We start from the raw sequence: 26,132 nt of genomic DNA, 5'->3' as shown, positions 1-26,132 counted from the left end.
ATGATTTGCCACTGATTTTGATGAGGGATTTACAAAGCGTAGAACTAAATACAGCCAGTCCTCATTATTCACAGAATCCATATTTGCAAATTTGCCTACTCACTAGAGTTTACGGGCAACACCACAAGCCATACTCACAGCGTGTCCGCTGTCTTTCGTGGACAGTCACAGAACGGGGAAACTGAGTCGCCCAATGTGTACAACCAGCTGAGGCCAAACGAGGCAGTGCTCTGTCTTCTCGTTTCAGTTCTCATACTAAACAAATGTCCTTTTGCAGCCTATTTAGTGCAAAATGAACGTTTTTAAAATTTTTTTGTGCTTTTTGTTGGTGATTTTGCTGTTTAAAATGCCCCATAGTGCTCAAGTGCTGTCCGTTGTTCCTAAGGGGCAAGATGGCTGTGATTTGTCCTACAGAGACAACACATTTGCTGCATGAGCTTTGTTCAGGCATGAGTTACAGTGCTGCTGGCCATGAATTCAATATTAATGAGTCAACAATATGGCACATTCAGAAAAAGAGGAAATTCACCCATCTATACCTAAGACCACTCTGGAAAGAGCTGAAGTTGCAACTATAGTTTGTGATGAAACTATGGAAAGGATGGAAAAGAGGCTAAAATTGTAGATTGATGAGATGCAACCAGTAAAAAAACACGCAGTGGAGAGTATTGTTGTGAGACGGATAGCCAAACAAAAATCTATGGTATAATGTATTACCTGGGGTCAGGAAAATGTTAGACCCTTGCAGCTAGTGCTGCCTGGCTCATGTGTTGCATGTATGCATGTAATGCGTGTAAAGGCAGTATGCATGAAAAACATTAAACTTGCAGGTTCTGCAGATCAGGAGTCAGAAGAATTTTAAAAATACCTGCTAGGTGTTATACAGAAAAAGGGTTATGTGGAAAATCAGGTATTCAATGCTGATGAGACTGGCTTGTTTCACAAGCTTGTTGACAGATGAACCTAGACAGCGCTGCCGCTGACAAAGATGTTGTGACCAGAAGTTCCCAGAAACCTAAGTCTCTATTTCCCCTCAGACCACTAGCTCAGTATCTGCTAACTCGGCATTTGTGGAGACCTTGCGGAACATGGCTAGCACAGATAATGGGACCTGATTAACTGGAAGACCACACGCTTCAGGAAGATGATATGCAGGGAAGTGTGGGAATATGTGGATAATAATAACTTAATAATTATAATTTATAATATAATCATTTATAATACAGTAAGTTGTGTCTCGTTTATTATGTTTATATTAAAAACTTTTTTCCCTATGGGTTTGCAGTCTCAGGGCATTTATCCCACCACAACAGGGTTGAATTTACGGAATCACTACGGGTTTGAAATTGACTATTTCCATGCTGACAGGATGTTGTCCAGGTGTTTATCAAGGCACTATATTTCATCTCCTTGAAAGGATTGTGAGCCAGAAGTTGAAAATATCTAAAGTACTTTATTTTTATTGATTTAACGAAAACGTCATGCATTGGGCACTTGCATGCGAGGCGCGGGTTGGGTGGAATAGAGAGAGACGCAAGGGCTCGGGGCCGCCGGCCCAGGAGGGGTGTGCAGCCGGGCTGGCATTCAGAGGAGCCCTGTGCCGAGTGCTGAAGGATGATTAGCTTAACCAAGCAAGACAGTCAGGGATGTAAGGAGGCCATCAGGGCAGAGAGAACATCATTTGTGCAGAGGCACAAAGACACGATGGTGCCTTCAAGCGGTTCGGCTTAACTAGAGCATAAAGCATGAGGCAGAAAACGGGGGCCGATGCGAGAGGAGGAGGGTGTGCTAGACTCCGTGCTGAAGAGCTCAGGTGTCTCCTCTAGCCACAGTGTGAGGGGAGCCACTGACGGCTTTCCAGTGAAGAAGCCGTGTGGTCAGTGGATGTGGTCAATTGTATGCTTTAAATAGCATCCTTGGTGGCAGAGCAGAGGGTGAATTTGAGGGAAGACCTGGTAAGATATCTGGACCCGAATGAGGGCAGTGATGGACAGCACGGGTTAAATAATAAAAATTGATCTAATATTTATTGAGGACTTTCTAAGTGACAGGCTCTAAGTGATTCAAATGAATTTACACATATAATCCTTATGGAAACCATGAGATGCAGGTATAATTATTCCCATTTTTCTCTTCAGAAAATCAAGGCACAAAGAAGATGAATAGTTTGGCCCAGGTCACATAACCAGTAGGTAGCAGTGGTAGCTTCACACCTGGGAAGTCTGGCCCCAAACCCCAGGTTTTGACCCCCACATGATACAACATCTCTAGGAGAAGGCTGGAGACATGTTTATGAGATAACAACTACTGGATTTGGTGATTATTGGACGTGGGAGGTGATGGAAAGGTCTGAAGAGTCTGACGGTTGTTTGGATTGCAGCTTGGATTGCAGCTGGGCCGGTGAACAGTGACACTGTTCTCTGGGACGGGAAGACGGGGACCTGGCATCGCAGTGAGGCGGGGCTGCTGGAACAGAATGCTGCACACTAGGTGGCTTCTGAACAACAGGAATTGAGCACTACTCAGCTATCAAAAGGAATGAAATGATGTGTTTTGCAACAATGTGGATGGAACTGAAGGCCATCATCCTAAGTGAAGTATTCCTATCCTCAGGAATGGAAAACCAAACACCACATGCACTCTACTAAGTGGGAGCTAAACGATGGGCACACACGGGCACAAGGAGATGGACTGGACATTGGAAACCAAGGAGGGGAGAGGAGGGTAGGAAGGAGTGAGGGGTGAAAACTTACCTGTTGGGAACAATGAACACTATTCTGGTGACGGGCACATTAAAAGCCCTGCCTTGAGCCTTATATGAGGTATTGATGTAACAAAAACATTTGTACCCCCTTAATATTTTGAAATTTAAAAGAAAAGACCGGCCGGGCGCGGTGGCTCACGCCTGTAATCCTAGCACTCTGGGAGGCCGAGGCGGGTGGATTGCTCAAGGTCAGGAGTTCGAGACCAGCCTGAGCGAGACCCCGTCTCTACTAAAAATAGAAAGACATTATATGGACACCTAAAAATCTATATAGAAAAAATTAGCCGGGCATAGTGGCGCATGCCTGTAGTCCCAGCTACTCGGGAGGCTGAGGCAGTAGGATCGCTTAAGCCCAGGAGTTTGAGGTTGCTGTGAGCTAAGCTGACGCCACGGCACTCACTCTAGCCTGGGCAACAAAGTGAGACTCTGTCTCAACAAAAAAAAAAAAAAGAAAAGACCAACAACAGAAATTTACTTCTCACAGTTCTGGAGGCTGGAAGTCCGAGGTCAGGGCGCCAGCACGGTGGGTTGCGGTGAGTGCTCCTTCCGGCCACAGACTGCTGAGTGCTGCCTTGTGTCTGCCCAGGGCAGAAAGAGAACCACCCGCTCTCTGGCCTCTTCTTGTAAGGACCCTCGTCCCCCTCGTGAGGGCTCCACCCTTGTGACCCAGTTACTTCCCAAAGGCCCCACCTCCACATACCATCACATTGGGATAAGGGTTTCAACATGAAATTTCAGGGGGGCACAAATAGTCAGTCCATTGCACCTGAGGTGTGGGAATAGGGGTAGAATAATCCACTTTTGTGCTTGTTGAGTCAGAGGTGCCTGCGGTTCATCCAAATGGACATAACCAGTAATTAGTGTTGGAACCGTGAGTCTGAAGATCAGAGAAAAGTTTAGGGCTAAGGAAATTAAAGAACCTTGGGTAGTCTATGTTTAAGCAGAAGAGGAGAAGGTAGAAGCCAGAAGAACACCAAAAAGATCCTTGCAAAGAAAAGGAGAACCAGGAGAGAAGGCAGAAGAGAAGGGCAGGACAACGGAGGGGCCAGCAGCGCATTGGTGAGCCTGGGCGTGGGCGCTGGAGTCCGCACTGCGGTGCTCAGCAGAGGGAAGTCGGTGCCGCGGAGACAGTGGAGAGGTGAGACACAGAAACAGAAAGTGCAGTCTGCTCTTGCAGAAAGTGTGGGCCGGAAAATAAGGAAATTGAGGGTAAATTTGATTACTTAACCTCTCTGAGGCTCAGTTTCTTCATCTGTAAAATAGCGATGCTCCTATCTCGCTCCCTTGCTGGGCTGCGGGGATGCCGTGCACACACAGAAAGTGCTCGATCAAAGCCAAGACCTTTCCCTTCCTACCAGCCCTTCCCTGAACCGTGAGCGTGACTCAGAGCCATGTGGTAAGGACAAAGATAAAGACAGGGTTTTTCCCCTCCGAGGAGCTTATAGTCTAGCTGGGATGACCACGCGATAATGAAACGCTATAATTTAATGTACACAGGACCGCATGGTCACTGCGTGGCAGCACAGATGCCACGGTGAGAGCACCATCCTGTCACAGGGCGGAGGGGTAGGTGGCTCTGTGCAGAGTACGGGAAAGACTCTGCATAAACGGAGACACTTTCCTAAGAATGGATGGAGTTTCACCAGGAAAAGGGATTTCAAGCAGAAGGAACGACAGCTCCAAGGGCGTGGCAGTGGCAATTCATGGAGCACCAGAGGAGTGGTGAGGAGGTGCCTGGCGGTAGGGGGACAGACGGCAAGGGCTGTCACAATGGTTAGCAGACAATATTTGAAGAACTCTGGGCCCATGCCGATAAATCTTGACCTTATTCTATAAGCAGTGGGCAGCCTTTGAGGATTTTTAAGAGGAGAATGACATGATAAATTTGATGTGAAGCAAGGAGGGAAGATTCAGGAGAACGTTTAAGTAACACATGTGGGAGATGACTTGATAAAAAGTTTTCTGCAAAGGATAAACAGTTGACCCTTAAACAAGGCAGGGGTTAGGGGTGCCAATCCCCCACACGGTTGAAAATCCATGTGTAACTTATGACTTCCGGAAAACTTACCTAGTAATAGCCTACTGTTGACTGGAAGCCTTGCCAATAATGTAGTCACTTAATACCTATTTTGTATATTATATGTGTTATATGCTAGATTCTTGTAATAAGGTAAAACAGAGAAAAGAAAATGTTGTTAAGAAAATCATAAGGAAGAGAAAATATATTTCCTATTCATTAAGTGGAAGTGGATCGCCATAAAGGGCTTCGTCCTCATCTTCTTCACGTTGAGTAGGCTGAGGGGGAGGAGGGGTGGGTATTGCTGTCTCTAGGGTGGCAAAGTGGAAGAAAATCCATGTAGAAGTGGACCCACACAGCTCAAACCCATGTTGTTCAAGGGTCAGCTGTAATCACAAGTTTACGTGCCTATTAAAAAAAATGTAATGTGGCCTGCATGAATACATGTACAGGACACAGTTTCCTTTTAACTAGAACTAAAGTAGACTTAAAGAATTCCAAGTCTAAGATTCTTTGGTTGTAAGTGTTTGGAGGCCTAAGAGAGAATTTCTAATAAAAGGGATAGAGATTATGTACTAGTTGAGTCAAATAATAGTTTCATAGTTTCTCCTAGTAAACCCAAAAAGATAAATTGCAAGCACAATTACCAAATGAGTATGAAGACAAGCAAAGAATAACACAGTGTAGCGTGAAAGAGTCAGAACACCAGGAGTATCAGAGCATGTGCTGAGTGAATCAGAACACTAGACCACTATTCTCAGAGTAGCCAATGGACTACTGTGGATTTTTTTTTTTTTAAGTTTTTTGCTTAATTTCTAAGTAGGTGAAGATTTCCTTTTAAAAAAGTAATAGAATTACCTTTTTTTTTTTTGAGACAAAATCTCCCTCTGTCACTGGGTACAGTGCAGTGGCATGTCATAGCTCACAGCAACCTCCAACTCCTGGGCTCCCAGCGGCTGGGACTACAGGTCCATGCTATGAGGCCCGGCTAATTTTTCTACTTTTAGTAGAGACGGGGTCTTGCTCTTGCTCAGGCTGGTCTTGAACTCCTGAGCTCAAGCGATCCTCCCACGTCGGCCTCCCAGAGTGCTGGGGTTACAGGAGTGAGCCACCATGCTCAGCCAGAATTACCTTTCCTTGTGTAGTTTTTTATTTAGTAGTCTGGGGATTAATATACATCCATAACTTTTCCGTCTACTTAGAATTTGTATTTTACCACTTTGAGTGGAATGCAGCAAACTTCCACCATACAGGTTCTTTAGCCTCCTCTTTTGTGTTGTAGCTGTCATGTATGTTGCATCTACACATATTGAAAACCTCATCAGATAATATTATAATTTTTGCTTTTAACTGTCAAACATATCTTTTAAAACTTAAGAGGAGAAACGAAATCTATTATATTTACCCAGCTTTTTACCATTTCTTTTGCTCTTCCTTCATTCCTGAAGTTTGAAGTTTCCCTTCTGTATGAAGATCTTCTGTTCATCTTTCTTTAGAGCAGGTCTAGTGCCTGTGACTGCCCTTAGTTTGTCTCCACGTGAAAATGTATGTATTTCACCTTCGTTCCTGAAGTGTGTTTTTGATGGATATAGAATTTTGGGTTGATAGTGCTTCAGCACTTTGCCAATATTATTCTACTTATTTCTGACCTCCATGAAAAATCCGCAGTCATTTGAATGAATTTCCCCTATGTATGATCTGTTGTTTGCTTCTGGATGCTTTTAAGATCTTTTCATTGTCTCTAGTTTTCAGTAGTTTGTTTATGATATCTCTGGGCATTGATTTCCTTAGATTTTTCTGTTTGAGCTCTTGTGTCTACAAGTTAACATTTTTCATCATATTTGGGATGTTTTCAGCAATTATTTCCTGATATTGTTCTGCACCACACTCTCTTTTCTCCCTCTGGAACTCTGATGACAGACTGTTAAATCTCTGTTGTTGTCCTATGGGTCCCTGAGGCTCTGTTGAGTTTTTTCCCCCTAATCTTTTCTCTCTCTGTTCTTCAGTTAAATAATTTCTGCTGAGCTATTTAAAAGTTTACTGATTCTTTCCTCTTTCATCTCATTTTATAACTGAATTCTGCCAGTGGATTTTTATTTCAGCTGTTATATTTTTCAGTTCTAACATTTCCATTTCATTCTTTTTTTTTTTTTTTGCATACTTTCCCTATTATTTTTTTTATTCATTTCAAGAATGTTCACCCTTACTTCTTGGAGCATGGTTATACATGAGCTGTTTTAAAGTCTTGGTCTAATAATTCCAACAACTGTGCATCTTGGTGTTGGCATCTGTTGACTGTCTCTTCTCTTACAAGCTATTGAGATTTTTGTAGCTCTTTATATGTCAAATAATTTTGTATTGTATCCTGGGCATTTTGAATATTATGTTGTGAGACTCTAGGCCTTGTTTAGTTCCTATTAAGTTTCTCAAGCAGTTGACACAGTTAAATTCAGGCTACAAGTTCTTCCCAGCCTTCAGGGGCTGTTTCTTATGTCAGTTCAGGTTTCAGGGTGTTTGTGGTGCCATTTGGATAATGTGGATCACACCAGTGCCAGTCTGGGACCTGTAAAATGTTCCACCCCGTAGTTCAGTTCTCTAAGAATGTAGTATGCTATTTAGGGTCAGATCCAGTCTTGCAGTTTGGGGGTAAGTCCAAGAGTTCGTACACAACATTACGGGATCATTTCCTTGAGCATTCTTCCAGATACTTCCTGGTTTCTAGGAACTCTCCCCCTTCCCCAGTCTTTCTGATAGAAAGGTGGGGCTTTCATTTTCCCAGTGCCACATGCTTCCTGCACTTGTGTCTGTCTCTGGAGCCAAGTGACAGGAAGACAGAGAGAAAAGGGGTTCTCCCCCACACTCTTGGGACCATGGCGCCTCTGGTCAGAGAAGCTTCCAGTCCTTCAGAGTTGTAGGTGCTGCCTGGCCACCACTGCTGTTACTAGACTGGGACTGCCGGGGGTGGGGTGGGGTGGGAGGAAACAACATCCAAATACACTGGATTTCCCCCATTCCCTCATACGTTAGGGACCCCTTTTTCTTCTCTTCAGATCAGAGAGGGCTTTTCCTGGAGCCTTGGGGTCCATTCCCAGTTTCAAGCTGCTACTGAGTTCAGGCCACGGGGGAACCACAGAGCAACAGCCCAGGAGACTCATCACCAGATCAGCGTAACTTCAAATTCCGGTTCCCCACACCGCGCCCCCATCCACCTGCTACCATTTACCTTCAGAGTCCTCAGACAGCTGATCTATATGCCTGTCCACATTTTCAGGTGCATTCAAATTCAAGAGATGGGGTGAAGTATGCTACTCCATCTTAACCCTAGTTTGTATATGGATGTTTCCAGAAACCACTAAAGGAATTCTCTAAGCATTATTTGCCTACTAGTGTGAGGAATATAAAAGCAAAAGCAAAAGGAGCAAACATTTATATGAATACAAACCATGATTTTTAAGTTAATACAATAACCTGATAAGGTAGAAAAAGCCAGGAGGGGCCAGGTTTGTCTCTGGACAATGGAATGATGAAGGAAAGGCCACAGCCCTGGTCATCCCAACCCCACGCAGCACCGCCCTTACACTCTGAAGGCGGCGTCTGTATTGTCATCCTGAGATGTCAGGGACTGCGTGAGTTGCATTTTAATTAAGTGCCCCCCAAAGAATATGCTTTAGCTAAAAGTATCAGTCTTGCTTTTGGGGAAGATACCAGGCTGTGAGGCTGACCAGCTGAGGGGGCTTTGGGAGTCTGAAGATCTTGACAGTCCTCATTTCATGCTGTGGAATGACAGCCCATCCACATAGCCACACAGGCTGCACACCGCAGACCTCAGGAGAAGTTTTTCTCATGCGCTGTAATGTGAATGCCCCCCGGAGCTGTGCACGTTTCAGCTGTGTGCTCTGCTCACAGGAAAAGTCCTGGGCAATTAGAAAAATTAGTGGATAACAACAACAGCCTGTCATTTCCTTTCTTCATTTACCCTCTGCCTGTTTCCTCCTCTCCCAGTGTTGGAGGAAGACGATCATTACCTCTGCAGAGTCTGTGGATCTCTCTAGAAGAAGCTGCCCACTCTCCCAGAGTGCACCGACAGGACTGAACCACGTGGGCTGGCCCGAGCACATTGCAGACACTGGTGAGTTACGCGCCGCTCTCTTTTGTTACGTTCTCTGACGCCCTGGCAAGGACAAGAAGGGAGCGTTGCTAGCAGCTATATCCACTTGTCTGGCGGCAGTAGCTTGAAGATGAGAGAGATGACGTCTTATCCCTCCGGTTGGGAAGGAGTGCTAGTACCTTGAGAAAAGGGATTCTAAGCCTGGGGCAGAGTCCACTATTGAATTCCCAAGCCTGGCTCCATTAGTTCATTTTGAGCAGAACTACTATCCTTTGCCCTTGTAACAGCATATAACCTCCAGAAGAAATAATCACGTAGTGAACTGTCTCTAATCTAGTGGTGGAACTTGGGTGTTTTCCTTTCTGAAGAACAGTAGCCTCTTCCTTGAGTTTTACGGCAGCCTCTGTGAGTTCCTTTCCCAAAACTAGAGCAAACAGCACCGCATCACACATTTGCCCATAAAAAGGTGGGCTTTTTGTGCCAGAAGGGAATTGGGTCTCATGCGAGAGCCAGGCTGGGCCTCTTTGTGCACAGTGCCACTTCCTCCCACCCGACCCAGGAGGGCCGGGCGTGCTGAGAGACATGCAAGGCCCCTGGTGGAAGGACAGGTGTCACGTGTCAGGTGTTGAGCAGGTGCAGACTGTTTTAGGTGGTGACCTTACAGTCTAACTTACAGTCTAAAAGCACTCACCTGGCTGGAAAGAGGCCAGATCTGGTGTTTAAGAAAGGTACACAAGAGGAAAGCCCTAAGCAGAGTTGAAAACACAAATCAGCCACACGTGTCAAACACACACTTTGTCCAGGCTTGGGGAGGGGGAGGGGCTGGTACTTACAGCTGTCAGCAGTGCGGTCCGGTTGGAGCTGACGACCCTACAAAGCCAGTGAGGGGAGGCAGAAGACAAAGGCACATGGCAGGCAGCCGAGCACAAGAGTTTGGCAGGTGCCATGCTAAGGAGTCAGCCCCGATGCAGACCCTGAGTCTCGAGCCCTGAATCTGACTCCGTGCACACTCCGTGCTGGGCCCTGGGGAAGCTGGCTGCCCAGATTAGCTGGTGGACGTTATTGTTTTTCCACTAGCAAATGGATGTGCTCAGGCTGCATTGTGAACTGGACTTTATGTCCAAGAGTCAGCCTGACGGGGGCACATGCCACCCTCTGCCCCACCGGGCAGTGCCCAGGATAAACCCCACCATGTCCCTCCTCTCGCAGTGGAGCCAGCGGTGCCAGATGCCACCCTGCCAAGTCCCTGGCACCTCCGGAGTTCACGCCTGTGACTCTGGAAGGGTCTGCAGGGTTTTGTCAGGAATTTCTTACTGCCTTCTGGTGGTATGGTTACTTCACAAGCCGTCGGTCACCTCTTTCTTCAAGCCAGTTGTATCTTTGTTGCGTCTTGTGGCTGAGATCCTTCCCCAGTTTCTAGTGCTAGTAAAGGATTTTCCCTATTTTTTTTTTTTTGAAGTTTTATTGAGATCTAGTTCACATACAATTCAGTGGTTTTTAGTATATTCACAGATGTGTGCAGTCATCACCACAGTCAACTTTAGAGCACTTTCGGCACTTCATAATAAATTCTACATCCTTAGCTACGACCTTCCCTCACCCTAAGGAACCACTGATCTGTTAACACTTCCTATCTCTGTAGATCTTGTGCACTTGCACATGAATGAAGTCATACAGGATGTGGTCCGGTGACTGGCTGCTTTCACCTGGCGCAGTGATTTCAAGGCTCATGCACAGAGTCCTGTGCGTCAGCACTTCATTCCTTTGTGGCCAGACATTGCACCGTGTGGCTTTCCCACAGTTTGCTGCTTCAGTCATCTGCTGATGAACATTTGGATTGTTCCGTGCGTTGGCTACTGTGAATGATGCTGCTGTAAGATGCTGTGTGCAAAATTCAGTGAAGACATCTGTCTTCATTTCTCTTGGATGTGGACCTAGGAGTGGAAACGTCAAAGCATCTGAGGAGGTGCCAGGCTGTTTCTAAAGCAGCTGTGCCATTTTACACTCCCACCCTCAGCGTAATTCCTCCGCTTTCTCTGCACCTGCATCAACACTTGCTATCTCACTTTCCACTCTAGTCGAACCAGTGGGGGTATTGTATCTCGTTGCGGCCGGGTTGCATTTCCCTGGTGACTGATGATGCCGGCGTCTTTCCGTGTGTTTATGGCCATCTGCATGTCTTCTCTGGAGAAATGTCTATCCAAACCCCTTACTCATTTTGAAATGAGGTTGTCTTTTTTACTGAGTTATAAGTGTCCTTTATATTCTGGATAGAAGTCCCTTACAGATACATGACTTGCAAATATTGTCTCCACTGCTGTGGATTATCTTTTCATTTTTTGATGTTGTCCTTTGAAGCACAAAAGTTGTTTTTTTTTTTTTTTAATTTTGATGAAGTCCAGTTTACCTCTTTTTTCTTTTGTTTCTTGTGCTTTTGGTGTCCTATCTAAGAATCCTAAGCCAAATCCAAGTCCATGAAGATGTGCTCCTGTGTTTCACCTAAGAGTTGTATAGTTTTAGCTCCTACATTTAAGTCTTTGGTGCATTTTGGGTTATCTTCTGTATGTAGTGTTAGGTGGGGTCCAACTTCCTTCCTTTGCATGTTGCCACCCAGTGTCCCAGCACCGTCTGTGGTGAGGACTGTTTTTTTCCCTTTGAATGGTCTTGGCGCTCTTGTCAGAAATAAGTTGGCCAGAGGTCTGTGGGTTTATTTATGGACTTTCAGTTGTATTCCACTGATCTGTCCCTTGTGTCACCACCACACTGTCATGATTGCCGTTGCTTTGTAGCAAGTTTTGAAATCAGGAAGTGTGAGTCCTCCCACTTTCTTCTTGTTTTTCAGGATTGTCTTGGCTACTCTGAGTCCCGTACAAGTCCATATTCGGTAGGGACTGTGTTGAACCTGTGTGTGAGTTTGGGGAGTGGCCATCTTAACAATACTGAGTCTTCTGATTCAGGAACATGGGGTTTTTTCCATTTATTTAGATCTGCTTTAATTACTTTCAACAATGTTGTGTGGTTTTCAGAGCATAAAGTTGCACCTCTTTTTGATAAATGTATTCCTAAGGATTTTATCCTTTTTGATACTTGTTTGCACTGGATTGACTCCCCCCAAAATTCATATATGGGAACCCTAATCCCCAGTGTGACTGAATTTGGAAATAAGGCCTTTAGGGACGTAATTAAGGTTAAATGAGGTCATAAGAGTGGGTCCCTAATCTGATAGAGCTGGTGTCTTTATAAGAAGCAGAAGCACCAGCGCTCTCTCCAAGAACACACTCAGGAGAGGGCGTGTGAGGACACAGTGCGAAGGCGACGGTCTATAAGCCAGGAAGAGAAGCCTCACCAGAACCCACATTTGCCCGCACCTTGATCTTGGACGTCTAGCCTCCAGAACTGGGAAAAAATAAAGTTCTGATATTTAAGCCACCCAGTCTGTACTATTTTGTGGTATTTTGTTTGTTTGTGAGACAAGGTCTCACTATGGAGTCTATGGTATTTTGTTATAGCAGCCCAAGCAGACTTATACAATGCTGTTGTAAATGGAATTATTGTCTTAATTTCATTTTCAAATTGTTCATTACAAGTGCATAGAAATACAATTGATTTTGGTGTATTGGTTTTATATCTTGCAACTTTGCTGAGCTCACTAATTAGTTCTAGTGATTTTTAGTGAATTCCTTAGAATTTTCTACATACAAGATCATGGCATCTGGAAACAGATAATTTTACTTCTTCCTTTCCAATCTAGATGTCCCTTATTTCTCTGTCCTAGACTAGTTGCCCTAGTTAGGACCTCCAGTATAATTCTGAATAGAAGTGGCGAGCGTGGACACTCTTGTTTCGTTCTTCATTCTAGAGAGAAAGCATCCAGTCTTCATCAGTAAGTGTGTCATCTCATCTGGCTGAGGAAGTTCCCTCCATTCCTAGTTTGTCAAGTGTTTCTATCATGAGAGGGTGTTGGATTTTGTCAAAACCTTTTTCTGTATCTATTGAGATGATCGTGCAATTTTTATTCTTTATTGATACGGTATTTTACACTAATTGATTTTCAGATGTTAAACCACACTTGCATTCCTGGGATAAATCCCACTGGGTAAAAGTGTGTAATTTTTAAAATATTTTGCCAAATTTAGTTTGCTAGTATTTTGTTGAGGATTTTTGCATCCATATTCATAAGAGATATCGGTCTATAGTTATCTTGTGACGTTTTTGTCTGGTTTTGGTATCAAGGTAAAATAAGTTGGGAAGTGTTCTTTCTTATTCTATTTTTTGGAAGAGTTTGCAAATAATTGGTATTAGTTCTTTTTTTCACAGTTTGGTAGAATTCATTGGTGAAGCCACGTGGGCCTGGGCTTTCCTTTGTAGGTAGTCTTTTGATTACTGATCCAGCAGCCTCTTGATTTGTTACACATCTATTCCGACGGTCTGAATTTCTTCTTGAGTGAGTTTTAGTTTGTGTCTTTCTAGGAATTTGTCCATTTCATCTAAGTCATCTAATTTGATGGCACACAACTGTTTATAGTATTCTCTTATAATCCTCTCTATTTCTGCAAAGTTAGTAGTAATGCTTCCTGTATCGTTTCTGATTCTCATATTTTGGGTCATCTCCTTTATTCATCAAGTCAGCTGAAGATCTGTTAATTTTGTTGATCTTTTTGAAGAATGGCTTCTGGTTTCACTGATTTTCTCTATTGCTTATCTCTTTTTTAAAATTTCTCATTATGCCTATTTTCTATTCTCTATTAATTTCCACTCTAAACTTTATTAGTAAACATTCCCTTTCTTCTACATGCAAAAGGTTTAGTTTTGCTCTTCTTTTTTCAGTGTCATAAGGTGGCAATTCAGTTGTTGATTTAAGATCTTTCCTCTTTCTTATTAAAATATGCATTTACAGTTATAAATTTCCCTCCAAGTTCTGCTCTATCTGTGTCCTGTAGTTTTGGTATGCTGTGTCTTCATTTTCATTCATCTCAAAGTATTTTCTTTTGCTTTCTTCTTTAACTTATTGGCTATTTAAGAGTGTGCTAATTTCCACATATTTGTTGTTTCTCTGTTATTTTCCCTGTTATTAAATTTCTAATTTCCTTGTTATTTTCTCTGTAAATTTCTCCTATTATTTATTTCTAATTTCATTCCACTGGGGTTAGAGATCACATTTTGTATTATTTCTATACTTTTAAATTTACTGAGGTTTGTTTTATGGCCTAACATAGGATCTATCTTGGAGAATGTTCCATGTGCACTTGATAACAATCTAGTTGGTGTACAGTGTTGTTCAAGTCTCCTGTTTCCTTGTTGATTTTCTGTACAGTTGTTCTGTCCATTATTGGAAGTTGGATATTAAAGTCTCCACCTATTATTGCTGAATTATTATTTATTCCTTCTCTTCTGTCAGTTTTTGTTTTATGTATTTTGGTACTGTTATTAGGTGTATATGTTTGTAATTGTTGTATCTTCCTCGTGTATTGACCTATTTATTATTCTAAAATATTCCTCTTTATCTCTAATGACATTTTTTTGTTTTAAAGGCTATTTTATCTAATACTAGTATAGCTATTCCAGTTTTGTTGTGGTTGTTCTTTGCATGATAGAGTTCTTTCCATCCTTTTACTTTCAATCTGTGTCTTTGAATCTAAAGTGTATCTCCTGTAGATAACATAGACAGGCAAACATAGGAGATATTGCTGGCTGGGTTCCAGACTGCTGCAATAAATGCAAATGTCATAATAAAGTGAGTCACCAATTTTTTTGGTTTCCCAGTGCATATAAAAGTTATGTTTACACTATATTATAGTTTATTAAGTCTGCAATAGCATTATGTCTAAAATAACAATGTATATACCTTAATTTTAAGAAATATCTTATTGTTAAAAAATGCTAACAATCATCTGAGCCTTCAACAAGTGTAATCATTTTTTTGGTGGAGGATTGCCTCAATGTTGACTGATCGGGGTGGTGGTTGCTGAAGTTTGGGTGGCTGTGGAAATTTCTTAAAATAAGACAACAGGCCGGGTGCGGTGGCTCATGCCTGTAATCCTAGCACTCTGGGAGGCCGAAGCAGGTGGATCGCTCAAGGTCAGGAGTTTGAGACCAGCCTGAGCAAGAGTGAGACCCTGTCTCTACTAAAAATAGAAAGAAATTATCTGGCCAACTAAAATATATATAGAAAAAATTAGCCGGGCATGGTGGCGTATGCCTGTAGTCCCAGCTACTCGGGAGGCTGAGGCGGTAGGATCGCTTAAGCCCAGGAGTTTGAGGTTGCTGTGAGCTAGGCTGACGCCACGGCACTCACTCTAGCCCGGGCAACAAAGCGAGACTCTGTCTCAAAAAAAAAACAAAACAAACAAACAAAAAAAAAACCCAGGAAGGTTTGCCACAATGATTGACTCTTCCTTGCACAAAAGATTTCTCTGTAGCACATGACGCTATTTGATAGCATTTTACCACAGTACAATTTCTTTCAAAATTGGAGTCAATCCTCTCAAACCCTGATGATGCATCATCAATGAAGTTTGTGGAATATTCTAAATCCTTTGTTGTCATTTTGACATGGTTCACATCATCTTCACCAGGAGTAGATTCCGTCTCAAGAAACCACTTTCTTTGTTCATCCATAAGAAGCAATACTTCATCCAATAAAGTTTTATCATGAGATTGCAGCAATTCAGTCACATCTTCAGGCTCCACTTCTAATCCTAGTTCTCTTGCTGTTCCCACCACATCTGCAGTGACTTCCTTCAGTGAAGTCTTGAAGCCCTCAGAGTCATCCATGAGGGTTGGAATCAACTTCCAAACCCCTGTGAATGTTCATATTTGACCTCGTCCCATGAATCATGGATGTTCTTAATGGCACCTAGAATGGTGAATCCTTTACAGAAGGTTTTCAATTTACTTTGCCCAGATCCATCAGAAGAATCACTCTCTGTGGCAGCTATAGCCTTACAAAATGTATTTCTTAAATAATAAAACTTAAAAGTTGAAATTACTCTTTGATCCACAGGCTGCAGAATGGATGTTGTATTAGCAGGAATGAAAACTACATTAATCTCCTTGTACATTTTCATCAGATGTATTGGGAGTCCAGGTGCATGGTCAATGAGCAGTAAAGCTTTGAAAGGAATCTTTTTTTCTGAGCAGTAGGTCTCAGCAGTGGGCTTAAAGTATTCAGTACACCATGCTGTAAACAGATGTGCTGTCAGCCAGGCTTTGTTGTGCTATTTCTAGAGCACAGGCAGAGTAGATTGAGCATAATTCTTAAGGGCCCTAGGATTTTCAGAAAGGTAAGTGAGCACTGACTTCAACTTAGAGTCACCAGCTGCACTAGCCCTAACAAGAGGGTCAGGGTCAGCCTGTCCTTTGACGCTCCGACACCAGGCATTGACTTCTCTCCAGCTATCATAGTCCTAGATGGCATCTTCTTCCAATATAAGGCTGTTTCGTCTACATGGAAAATTTGTTTAGTGTAGCCACCTTCATCAATGATCTCAGCTGGCTCTTCTGGATAACCTGCTGCAGCTCCTCCATCAGGACTTGCTCTTTCACCTTGCACTTTTATGTTCTGGAGACAGATTCTTTCCTTAAACCTCATGAACCAACCGCTGCTAGCTTAAGACTTTTCTTCTGCAGCTCCTTCACCTCTCTCAGCCTTCACAGAATTGAACAGAGTGAAGGCCTTGTTCTGGATTAGGCTTTGGTTTAAGGGAATGTTGTGGCTGGTTGGATCTCTCCAGACCACTCAACCTTTCTCCATATCGGCAATAAGGCTGTTTCACTTTCATTTCATTGGTGTGCTGACTGGAGTAGCAGTTTTAATTTCAAGAATTTTTCCTTTACACTCAGAATTTGGCTGTTTGGCTCAAGAGGTCTAGCTTTCAGACCATCTTGGCTTGTAACATGCCTTCCTAACTAAGCTTCACTGTTCTAACTTTTGATAGAAAGTGAAAGATGTACAACTCTTCCTTTCACTTGAACACTTAGCGGGTTATTAATTGGCCTAATTTCAATGTTGCCGTTTCTCAGGAAATAGGAAAGCCCACGGAGAGGGAGCGAGGATGGGCAGGGCAGCAGTCAGAACACACACGTTGTGTGCTAAGTTTGCTGTCCTATATGGCATGGTTCCCGAGACACCCCACAACAATTACAGTGGGAACACCAAGCGTAACTGATCACAGATCACCGTAACAGAGGTAATAATAATGAAAAAGTCTGAAATACTGTGAGAATTACGAGAATGTAACACAGAGACATAGTGAGCACCTGCTGCTGGGAAAATGGCACTGACAGTGCTCAACGCGGCGTCCCCGCAAACCCGCCACCCCTGCGAGACGCAGCATCCGCCAGGCGCAGCAGGGCAGCGCGGTGAGAGGGGACGCGCCGGCGGCGACGCTCCACCCAGCCGGCCCTGCCCTTGGGGCGGAGTGTTCCATCCAGTCACAGGCAGTGTTGCTGTTGATATGGTTGTTTGCATCCACCGTCTTACTTTTTGTTTTCCATATGTCTTGTATTAATAGTTTGTTGCTTTATTCCTCCTTTACTGCTTTTCACACGGAGTGAATATTTGCTGATGTAATAGTTTAATTTAATTAATGATTCACCGTATTTTTTTGAAATTTTTTTAGTAGTTTCTTTAGGGTTTAACATATACATGTCTTATCAGAATCAACTTCAGATGGATACGATCTTCCTTCCAGTAACATATAGAAATACTACTCCTATACGGCTCCATTCCCTTCTACCCTTTTTGTAATATTACTGGTATACATATTACATCTACTGATATTACAGACCCAATAGTGCATTAATAAAATGATTACTGTATCATCTGCCTGCATTTTATTAACCCATTACAGCTTTCTCTCACCTACCTCCTTTATGCTTCTCATTGGCAGATAAATTCCACATATATTACATTGTTATATGTTATAGACCCCAAATACACTATGCACATATTATCTTATATAATTGCTTTTTAAATTAGTTAAGAGAAGAAAAGAGAAAAATAGGAATTTATAGTGTCTTTTATAATTACATAATTGCCTTTACTGTTCCCTGTGTTCATATGGATTCACGTCATCCTCTAGGGTCACTTGCTTTCAGTCTGAAGAACTCTCTTTAGGATTTCTTATAAGTTGGGTTTGCTAGCAACAAAGTCTTTTAGTTTTTGTTTATCTGGGAAAGTCTTTAGCTTTCATTTTTGAAAGAGCGTTGCTGCTGTAATTGTATGAAATATGTATTTGGTCTCATCCCTGTTTCCTGGCATACAACTGCTAAAATTCTTGCCATTTCCAAAGTGCTGTCTCTTTGTATGCTGACTGACTGATGGATGATTGACTGATGGCTGGCAGCCCCCAGGCAGCTTCAGGTCACCAGAAAAACCACAGCAGGATTAGAGGGTTGGAACTTTCAGCCCCACCCCCAGTGGCCAATGGTTCAATCAATCATTCCAATGTAATGAAGTCTCCATAAAAGGTCCAGAAGGACAGGGTTCGGAGAGCTTCCAGATAGCTGAAGATGGGAGGCCAACAGGAAAGTGAACAAGAACTCATCCCTGTGTGGGGGAGGGTGGTGCACCCCAGCTCTGTGGGGACAGAAGCTCTTGAGCTCAGGACCCTTCCAGACCTCACCCTATGTGTCTCTTCATCTGGCTGTTCATTTGTATCCTTTAAAATACCCTTTGTAATAAATTGGTAAATGTAAGTAAGTGTTTCCCTGAGTTCTGTGAGCTGCTCTGGCAAATTAATTTAACCAAAAGAGGGGGTCATAGGAACCCCAACTTCAAGCCAGGCAGAAGTTCCAGAGGTCTGGAATTGTAACTGGTGAGGAGGAGGGTCTGTCTTGGGGATTGAGTCCCCAACCTGTGGGATCTGATGCTGTCTCCAGGTAGATAACATCAGAACTGAATTGGAGGACACCCACCTGGTGTCAACTGCAGAACTGATTGCTTGCTTGCTGGTGGAGAGAAATCCCCGCGTATTTGGGGGTCACAGGAGTCTTCTGTGTTGATTGTTGTGGTGTGAGAGCAGAGAAAAAATGATTTGAGTTCTTCCAAACAGCTGCATAAAGGATTCTTGGTTGACAAGTATTTCTTTTTCCTTTTAGCATTTTTGACACGCTATCCCACTGCCTTTTGGCTTCTGTAGTTTCTGCTGAGAAGTCGACTGTTAATCATATTGGGGAAGCCCTAGTAATTTATATTCGCTTGCTGTTATTCTCTTGCTGCTTTCTAGATTTTCCCCTTGTCTTTCACGTTCAGCATTTTTACTATGATGTATCTACGTGTGTCTGTGTTTATCTTCCTTGGCAATCATTGGGGTTCCTGGATGTGTGGGTTATTGTTTTTCAATAAATTCTGAAAGTTTTTATTCATTATTTCTTTGAACACTTTTTCCTTCCCCTTTCTTTCTCTTCTTTATTTCTGGCATTCTCATTGCTCTCACGCTGGTGCACGGAACAGCGTCCCACATTTCTCTAAGACTCTGCTCACTTTTTTCATGGTTTTCTCTCTGTTCTTTGGCTTGTATAATCTCTATCAATCTGTCTTCAGGTTTGGTAATCCTTTCTTCCACCTGTTGAAACCTACTGTTAAGCCCTTCTAATGAATTTTTATTTAGTTATTAACATTGTACTTGTCAACTCCAGAATTTCCACTTGGTTCTTTTTTATAATTTCAGTCAAGAGAATTAAAGAGATTTCATTATCTCTTTTATGATTATAAATCTCTAAACCTATAATTTATAATTAATTATAATTATAATTTATATAATTATAATTAGAATAAATATGTTATAATACATTTATTATTTCTAAATTATATTTATAATTTATTCTCTGATGTAACATTGTCATGATATCTTTTCCTCTTAATCATGGCTCTGTAGTTCTGTGGACATGTTTCTAATGGCTACTTTGAATTATTTTTCTGATACCTCTGACATCTGGTCACTCTCACAGTCAGTTTCTATCGCCTGCTTCCCCCCCCACCCCCATTGTATGGGTCATACTTTCCTGTTCCTTTGCATGTTTCATAATTTTTGCTTGGAAATTGACCATTTGAGACAATACACTGTAACAACTCAGTACTGCTCCCCCACCAGTCCTGCTCTTGTTATTTGCTTATTTAGTAACTGGCGACATTGTTTTGGGGAAGTCTCTTTCCCTTCCTACAGGGTTAAGCCTCTGGTGTCCCTCAGAGAGATGTAGCTCTGGGCAGGCCCACACTTACCCTTGGATGACAGTGGCTTTCCCAGGGCTCTTTTCCACTTTCTCTGATCACACCCAGATGTTAAACACCACTCACTGGCAGCTGACTGTTTTTTTATTTTCAATATTGTCCTGGGGCATAAATTGTTCTACAAGCTAATGCAATCAAATTCTGGCTCACTGGAAGGAACACTTTCTGAGGTCAATGTTTGGTGTTTGTTCCAATCCCAGAAGGGCTCTTCTCAACTGTCTTAGTCTCTGTTCTCTCTCACAAATAGCAGTTTACAGTCTAGGCTGTATCTCTGCTACATCCACAAATCTCCCAGTTCCCTTCACTGCAACCTCCACTATTTTTGAAAGCACCTTTAGGTTTAAACTTCTCCATGCTCTGTTACAAATGAGGTCAGTTCCTTTGGAAAGAAATCAGGAGCTATCTGTTTTACAGCCCACTTCTCCCCCAGGCAAAACCTTTGAGCCAGGGCTCTGGAGCTGGGGCTAAGGACAATGGCAAGCTTCTCTCTGAGTGACACTCTGTGGGTCCCTTGGGGAGGGAGAGCATTAGCCCAAGGTCCTCTCAGCTTGCCTCTCCTGGCGTGGAACCACTGTCCTACAAGCAGGGGGAAGGGCTACCAGGTCCTCAGTGTTCTGCGCGTGCCAGAGAAGGGAGCCGGCACTGCCCAGCCACGCTCACCCAGCAACAGGCAGCTGGTGGCTGGGCCGCAGCAACAGATAGCTGGGGGCAGGGAAGAAAGGCCTCTGGGGGAGCTGGGGGGAAAGAAGCCCAATGTCAGGCTGCAGCAGCCTGTAGTGGCGTCTCTGCCTAGCTCCACTGAGAGGGGGAGGGAAGGGGCAGTCTTGGTTCAAACAACACAGACTCTCGCCTTTCTTACTAAATTGTTGATTTGCTTGAAGAGACATTTCTTTATTTGCTGTTTACTCTTAGGACCATTCCAGAGGTTTTAAATGGTCGTTTTTTAAATGATTTTCACCAGTTTCACTGGGGAGTGGGTCATTGGAGTTCCTCTCACTGTCCTGCCCAAAGTCAATCTCAATTTTCTCTATTTTTACAACCTATTGGTAATTTCAGTGAGAGTCTTGGAGAAGATCAGTTAAATGACTGTGCTCATATCATACCTTATTCCGATCCACTTCTTAAACTTCCTCATGATATCCTCAGCAGCTAGCATTATACTCTGCACACACTAGGTTCGCAGTGTCATTTTTGCCAATGGTACTGGTGATATTCCAGCAAGAAGTGTCTGGGGAATCGTCAAAAAGGGGGGAGAGGGCATTAACAGTTACAGAGTGGTTCAGAGCATGGGTGGTGAGCCTGGGCCCAGCTCCACCACCTCCTGAGTGTGTGGCCTCGGATTATTCTGAGGCTCAGTTAATTTCAACTGTCAAATTGGCTAATAATGGTACCTATTAGATAAAGGTGTGAAGATTAAATAATATATGCAAAGTTTCTAACACTTGGTATACACGTAATAAATACAAGCTAACATTTCAGACATTGCTAGGCACTGTCGCACATTCACAGGTCATTTCACTCAGTCCTCACGAGAATCCTGCAAAGCAGTTGTTCGTAGTCCTGTTTGATGGGTGAGCAGAGAAACACGCAGGAAGGTCAAGTAATTTACTAGGTTGCAACTAGTAAGACAGAACCAGGATTTGAACCCAGATCGCTCTGGCTTTAAGCTTCTCTCCATCCAGCACTGTTGTGGCAAGTAGAGGATTAGTTAGGAGACACGAGACAGAAACTGATCTCTAGGCTTCGGTCCCACTCTGTTTCTGTTTCTGCGTGTATGGCTGGATTTCGTCTCCTACCTTCACTCCATCAAGCCAGCCTCAAGCAACACTGACCTTTCTGTGCTGACCCTTCTGTGCTGACCTTTCTGACATTGTGTAAATGTCCATTCATATATACACATGTGTGTACAGAATATAAACACAGACATGCACTGCATAATGGCATTTTGGTCAATGACAGACCACATGTATGACAGTGGTCCCATAAGATTATAATGGAGCTGAAACATTCCTATCGTCCAGCTATGTCTCCATCAGAATGCCATAGCTCAACACATTACTCACACATTTGTACTGATGCTGGTGTAAACAAATATTTTTTATAGATGTAGTGTAGCCTCAGTGCACAGTGTGTATAAAGTCTACATCAGTGCACAGCAGTGTCCGAGGCCTGCACATCACTCATCACTCACTGACTCACCCAGAGCACCTTCCAGTCCTGCAGGCTCCATTCATGGTAAGTGCTGTTTGTTATCTTTTATATCGCATTTTTTCTGTAGCTTTGCTAGGTTTAGATAGGTTTCAATACACAAATACATACCATTGTGTTACAACTGCCCACAGCATTTGGTACAGCAACCTGCTGTGCAGGTGTGTAGCCCAGGAGCAGCAGGCCATCCCACACAGCCGAGGTGTGCAGTAGGCCATGCCATTTGTGTGAGTGCACTCTCTGATGTTCAAACAAGGGCAATATCATCTAAACATGCATTTCTTAGAACGTATCCCCATTGTACAGCATGCATGACTATAGATGAACAGTATATATGTGTACCAAAATAATTATTTATAATCATAAACCTAACATGTGATGGTAAGGGCATCTCTTATCTCTCTTAATAGCATCCAAAATGCTATTAAGAGAATGCTATAAGCTTTGCAGGGGTAGAATCTTCCCACGGTGGGGGCAGCTAAGTCTCACTGTACCAATCATCGTCCCCAAGATCCCTGCACCTCGGACAGTAGGCATTAATTTCAGCTGTCATCACCACACAGATCCCTTTCATACTTGAGCACAAACGGGGACACACTACCTTTCCCCACATGACAGCTAAAACCATGATACCTGATTTGAATACACTGACGTCTTGGGAAGATTCAAAAGGGAAATAGACTTTGTAAAGGCATGGCACTTGGCTGTGTGGCTGAGACAGCGGCTCACACGGGCTAGACCTGCTCAGGCTGCTGCCACTGCGCCCTCCACATAGGAGCACCCTCAGGCCTCCCCAAGTCCTAAACCCAAAGAGTGATCCTCCCTCTCCTGCCTAGCTGCCCCCCCGCACAGGTCCAGGCCGCACTCTGGGGACACGGTGCTGGGGAAGGCCCTGTTCCCTCACATTCCCCATCTGTAGGGAGCAGCGAGCCACTGGCAGAGTAAGTGCCGAGAAGGACTAAACTGAGTCTGAGGAGGGGCATTGACTGAGATCTGAAGGTTAAGAAGGAGCCAACACCATGAAAAGGCAAGAGAAGGTCATCCTAGGTGAAAGGGACAGTGAGTGCCCAGACACTGAGAGAAAAGGAGACGCAGCCAGCCAGCGCTATGGCTGGGGCAGAGAGCAAGGTGCAGGGGTGGGAGGAGGGTGGGAGGAGAGTGGGAGGAGGTGAGAAGTCCATGGCCAGGTCTTGGGAAGTGTGAAGGGAAGCCTCTGAAGAGGCTGCTGGAGGGGCATGGCATGGTCTGATGAATACTCCATGTATTTTAGAGCCTCCTTGGGCTGCTCTGTGGATGAGATTGAAGCTGTCTTCCAAGCATGGCATTGTCATGGTAGCAGTACAGTGAGAGACAAATGGACAACCCTGACATTTATTTTGGAGGTAGAACCCACAAGATGTGCTGATGGGTTGGGAGGGATGACGGATGCTGGCAGTGACCATCCCTTCCTGAGCAGTTCTTCCCACCCACCAGGGCTGGGCACACAGGCCTCCAGAGACAACCACAGGAGAACACAGATGGTGACCCCAGCCATGCAGAGGAGCCTGTGCCCAGGAAGGAGGGAAGGGAAGAGCCCATCTTCCCAAGGATGGGAAACAATGGAAGCAGAGATGGGAATTGTGCATGCTGGGTATGGGGTGGCCAGAAAAGGCCGGCACATCCTCCAGACAAGTAAAGGAAACTGAGGAACCGAAGGCAAGGAGATCCACACGGAGATTTGGCTGAGTCATCCCCCAATGCCCCTTAATTGAACAATAACACCAGTATTAGCTGTGCATGTACAAAGCTTGGTCCTTCACCTAGAACTGTGCTGGGCCATTGCCCAAGATGTTGGGGCAGATATTATTAATAACATACTTGTGTGCTGGCCTAGATAGCAGAGGGAGGCCAGGAGAGGAAACAATGGGATGCAGGGTCCCTGTGGTACAGAGCTAAGAGCTAGGAGCGCAGGGATGGAGATGGGCGATAGGAAACAGACCCCAAATGGAGGGAAGCAGAGAGAATGCCCAATTTTCCAGCACCCACTCTGTACCGTCTGGCGTGTTGGAGCACCGCACGCACCTCTTACTCATCCTAGCCATCTCAACACTGCTGGCGCGCTACAGCAGAACCAGCCCCCGCAGGCTGGGGAGGGGTGATGATGCTGCGTGAGTGCTGGGGGAGGAGGGGTGTCAGCGGCCCTGATCATTCCCCCAAACCCCCAAGGGAGACCACAGCGCCCACTGTTTTCCACCTCCTGGATTTTGTATTTCACATGATGACGTCTTGATTAGCGCCCTTGTTTGGAGCTGTGGAGGCATCTCTTCTGCTAGGCGGACTCTAAGAACCTATGGATGCCCACGACTTCTGAGAGAGACAGATGACAGAGAGATGCCCTTCCCTACCCTGACCACCCCCCAATAACCCCATAATTCCTGGCTCCTTGTCATGCGCCTTGTGGCCCCCATTTTCGTTTATGCTTGTCACTGTACTTTTTCCACACACTTTCTTAAATCGTTTAGCATGGACGATGACTCCACTTGGTATAGCCCCTTAAACACCGCAGAGCGCCGGCCGACCCATGTGCCCCGGCGGGGCGCGCTCTAGCCCCTGGCTGTCGGGAGGGTGGCAGGAGTCCGGTGGTCCCCGCTCCCCGTGGGCGTGGCGGGGCCAGGGACTGGGGGTGGGGGGAGGCCGTGTCCCTGCGGAGCGCGCTCCCCGGGTCGGCGTGCACGCCTGCCTGCCTGGCCCGGTCTCTGCCCCGGGCTGAGCTGTGCCACCTGCTGTCGTCCCCGCCCCCATGGGTGTGGACGCGCCGCCGGCGGTCGGAGCTGGAGTCCTTGCGGAGGAAAAACGAGCGCCTGCCCGCTCTACTCACCACCATGGCCGCAGGGTTCCTGGGCGTCCCCTCCTGAGGACAACCCTGTCCTAATACAAGCGTGCGAATGCCGGCGGCGCAGTCCTGCGGGCACCGAGGGCGGCCTGGGGCCCCCGCACGCCGCGCCCGCGCCCGCCGCCGCCGGCGCTCCAGGTCTGCGTGCGCGCGTGCGTGAGCGCGTGCCGACCGGGCCCGCGACCCGCGCCGGGGTCGCCTCCGCGGCTCTGCGCCCGTACGGCCGGCCGGGAGCTGGCGGCGAGGGGGTGCGCTGCGCCCTGCCCGGTGGGCGCCTGGCCTCGCCCTGAGCCGCGCGCGCCCCGCGCCTGCAGAGGGTCCCCGCCGCCGCGGCCGCAGAGCCAGAGCGGCCGGCGGCCGGCCGAGAGCCTCCTTAGCGGAGCCCCATGATGTCAGCCGGCCCGGAGCGGCGGCCGCGCGGCGGCGAGGATGGGGCCGAGGACGCCGCACCGCCACCCGCACGCCCCTCGCCCTCCGACGGCGACCCCAACCCCGGCTCGTGCGCCCCATCGCCCGGCAGCCCCGCCACCGCGCCGCCGCCCTCGGCCCAGCCTCCCCCGAGCCTGTGGCTGGAGCTCGGGCCCGCCTGCATGAGGGCGCAGCAATGCCCCAGCGAGTCGAGCGGGCAGACGAGCGGCGGCGACCTGGGCACTAGCAGCAGCAGCAGCGCTGGGCTGTCCCCGGGCTCCGACTCGGACAGCAGCGGCGTGGTGTGCGGCGGCCGCGGCGGCAGCGGGGGCATGCGCGGCGCCCTGTCCCGCTCCTGGAGCCTGGAGAGCCTGCGCTCGGCCACCGCTGGTAAGGGCGCCGCCCGCGCCCTGTGCTCCCGGCGTCTGTCCTCTCGCGCCCCTTCGCCTCTCCTTTCCGCTTGTGACTGTCTTTCCTGCCTCTCCTTTTCCTGCCTCACTTTTCCTGTTTCTTGTTTCCATC

The 26,132-nt window shown here is 45.6% G+C and overlaps 1 protein-coding gene and 1 pseudogene across 1 annotated transcript in view; both read left to right on the top strand.

Moving 5' to 3' along the window:
• Positions 1-25,492, top strand: part of LOC138387578 (collagen alpha-1(I) chain-like) — a 56,122-nt gene extending 30,630 nt beyond the window's left edge. The window contains exon 6 of the mRNA XM_069474680.1: positions 25,202-25,492. Coding sequence (XP_069330781.1) covers positions 25,202-25,492 — 291 coding nt within the window. The remainder of the gene's footprint in view (positions 1-25,201) is intronic.
• Positions 25,493-25,591: 99 nt separating this feature from the next.
• Positions 25,592-26,132, top strand: part of LOC138387573 (SUMO-specific isopeptidase USPL1 pseudogene) — a 38,193-nt pseudogene continuing 37,652 nt past the window's right edge.

This window comes from Eulemur rufifrons, chromosome 1 (genome assembly GCF_041146395.1).
Source record: "Eulemur rufifrons isolate Redbay chromosome 1, OSU_ERuf_1, whole genome shotgun sequence".
NCBI classification, from domain to species: Eukaryota; Metazoa; Chordata; class Mammalia; order Primates; family Lemuridae; genus Eulemur; species Eulemur rufifrons.
This window is presented reverse-complemented; position numbering and strand designations above follow the sequence as displayed.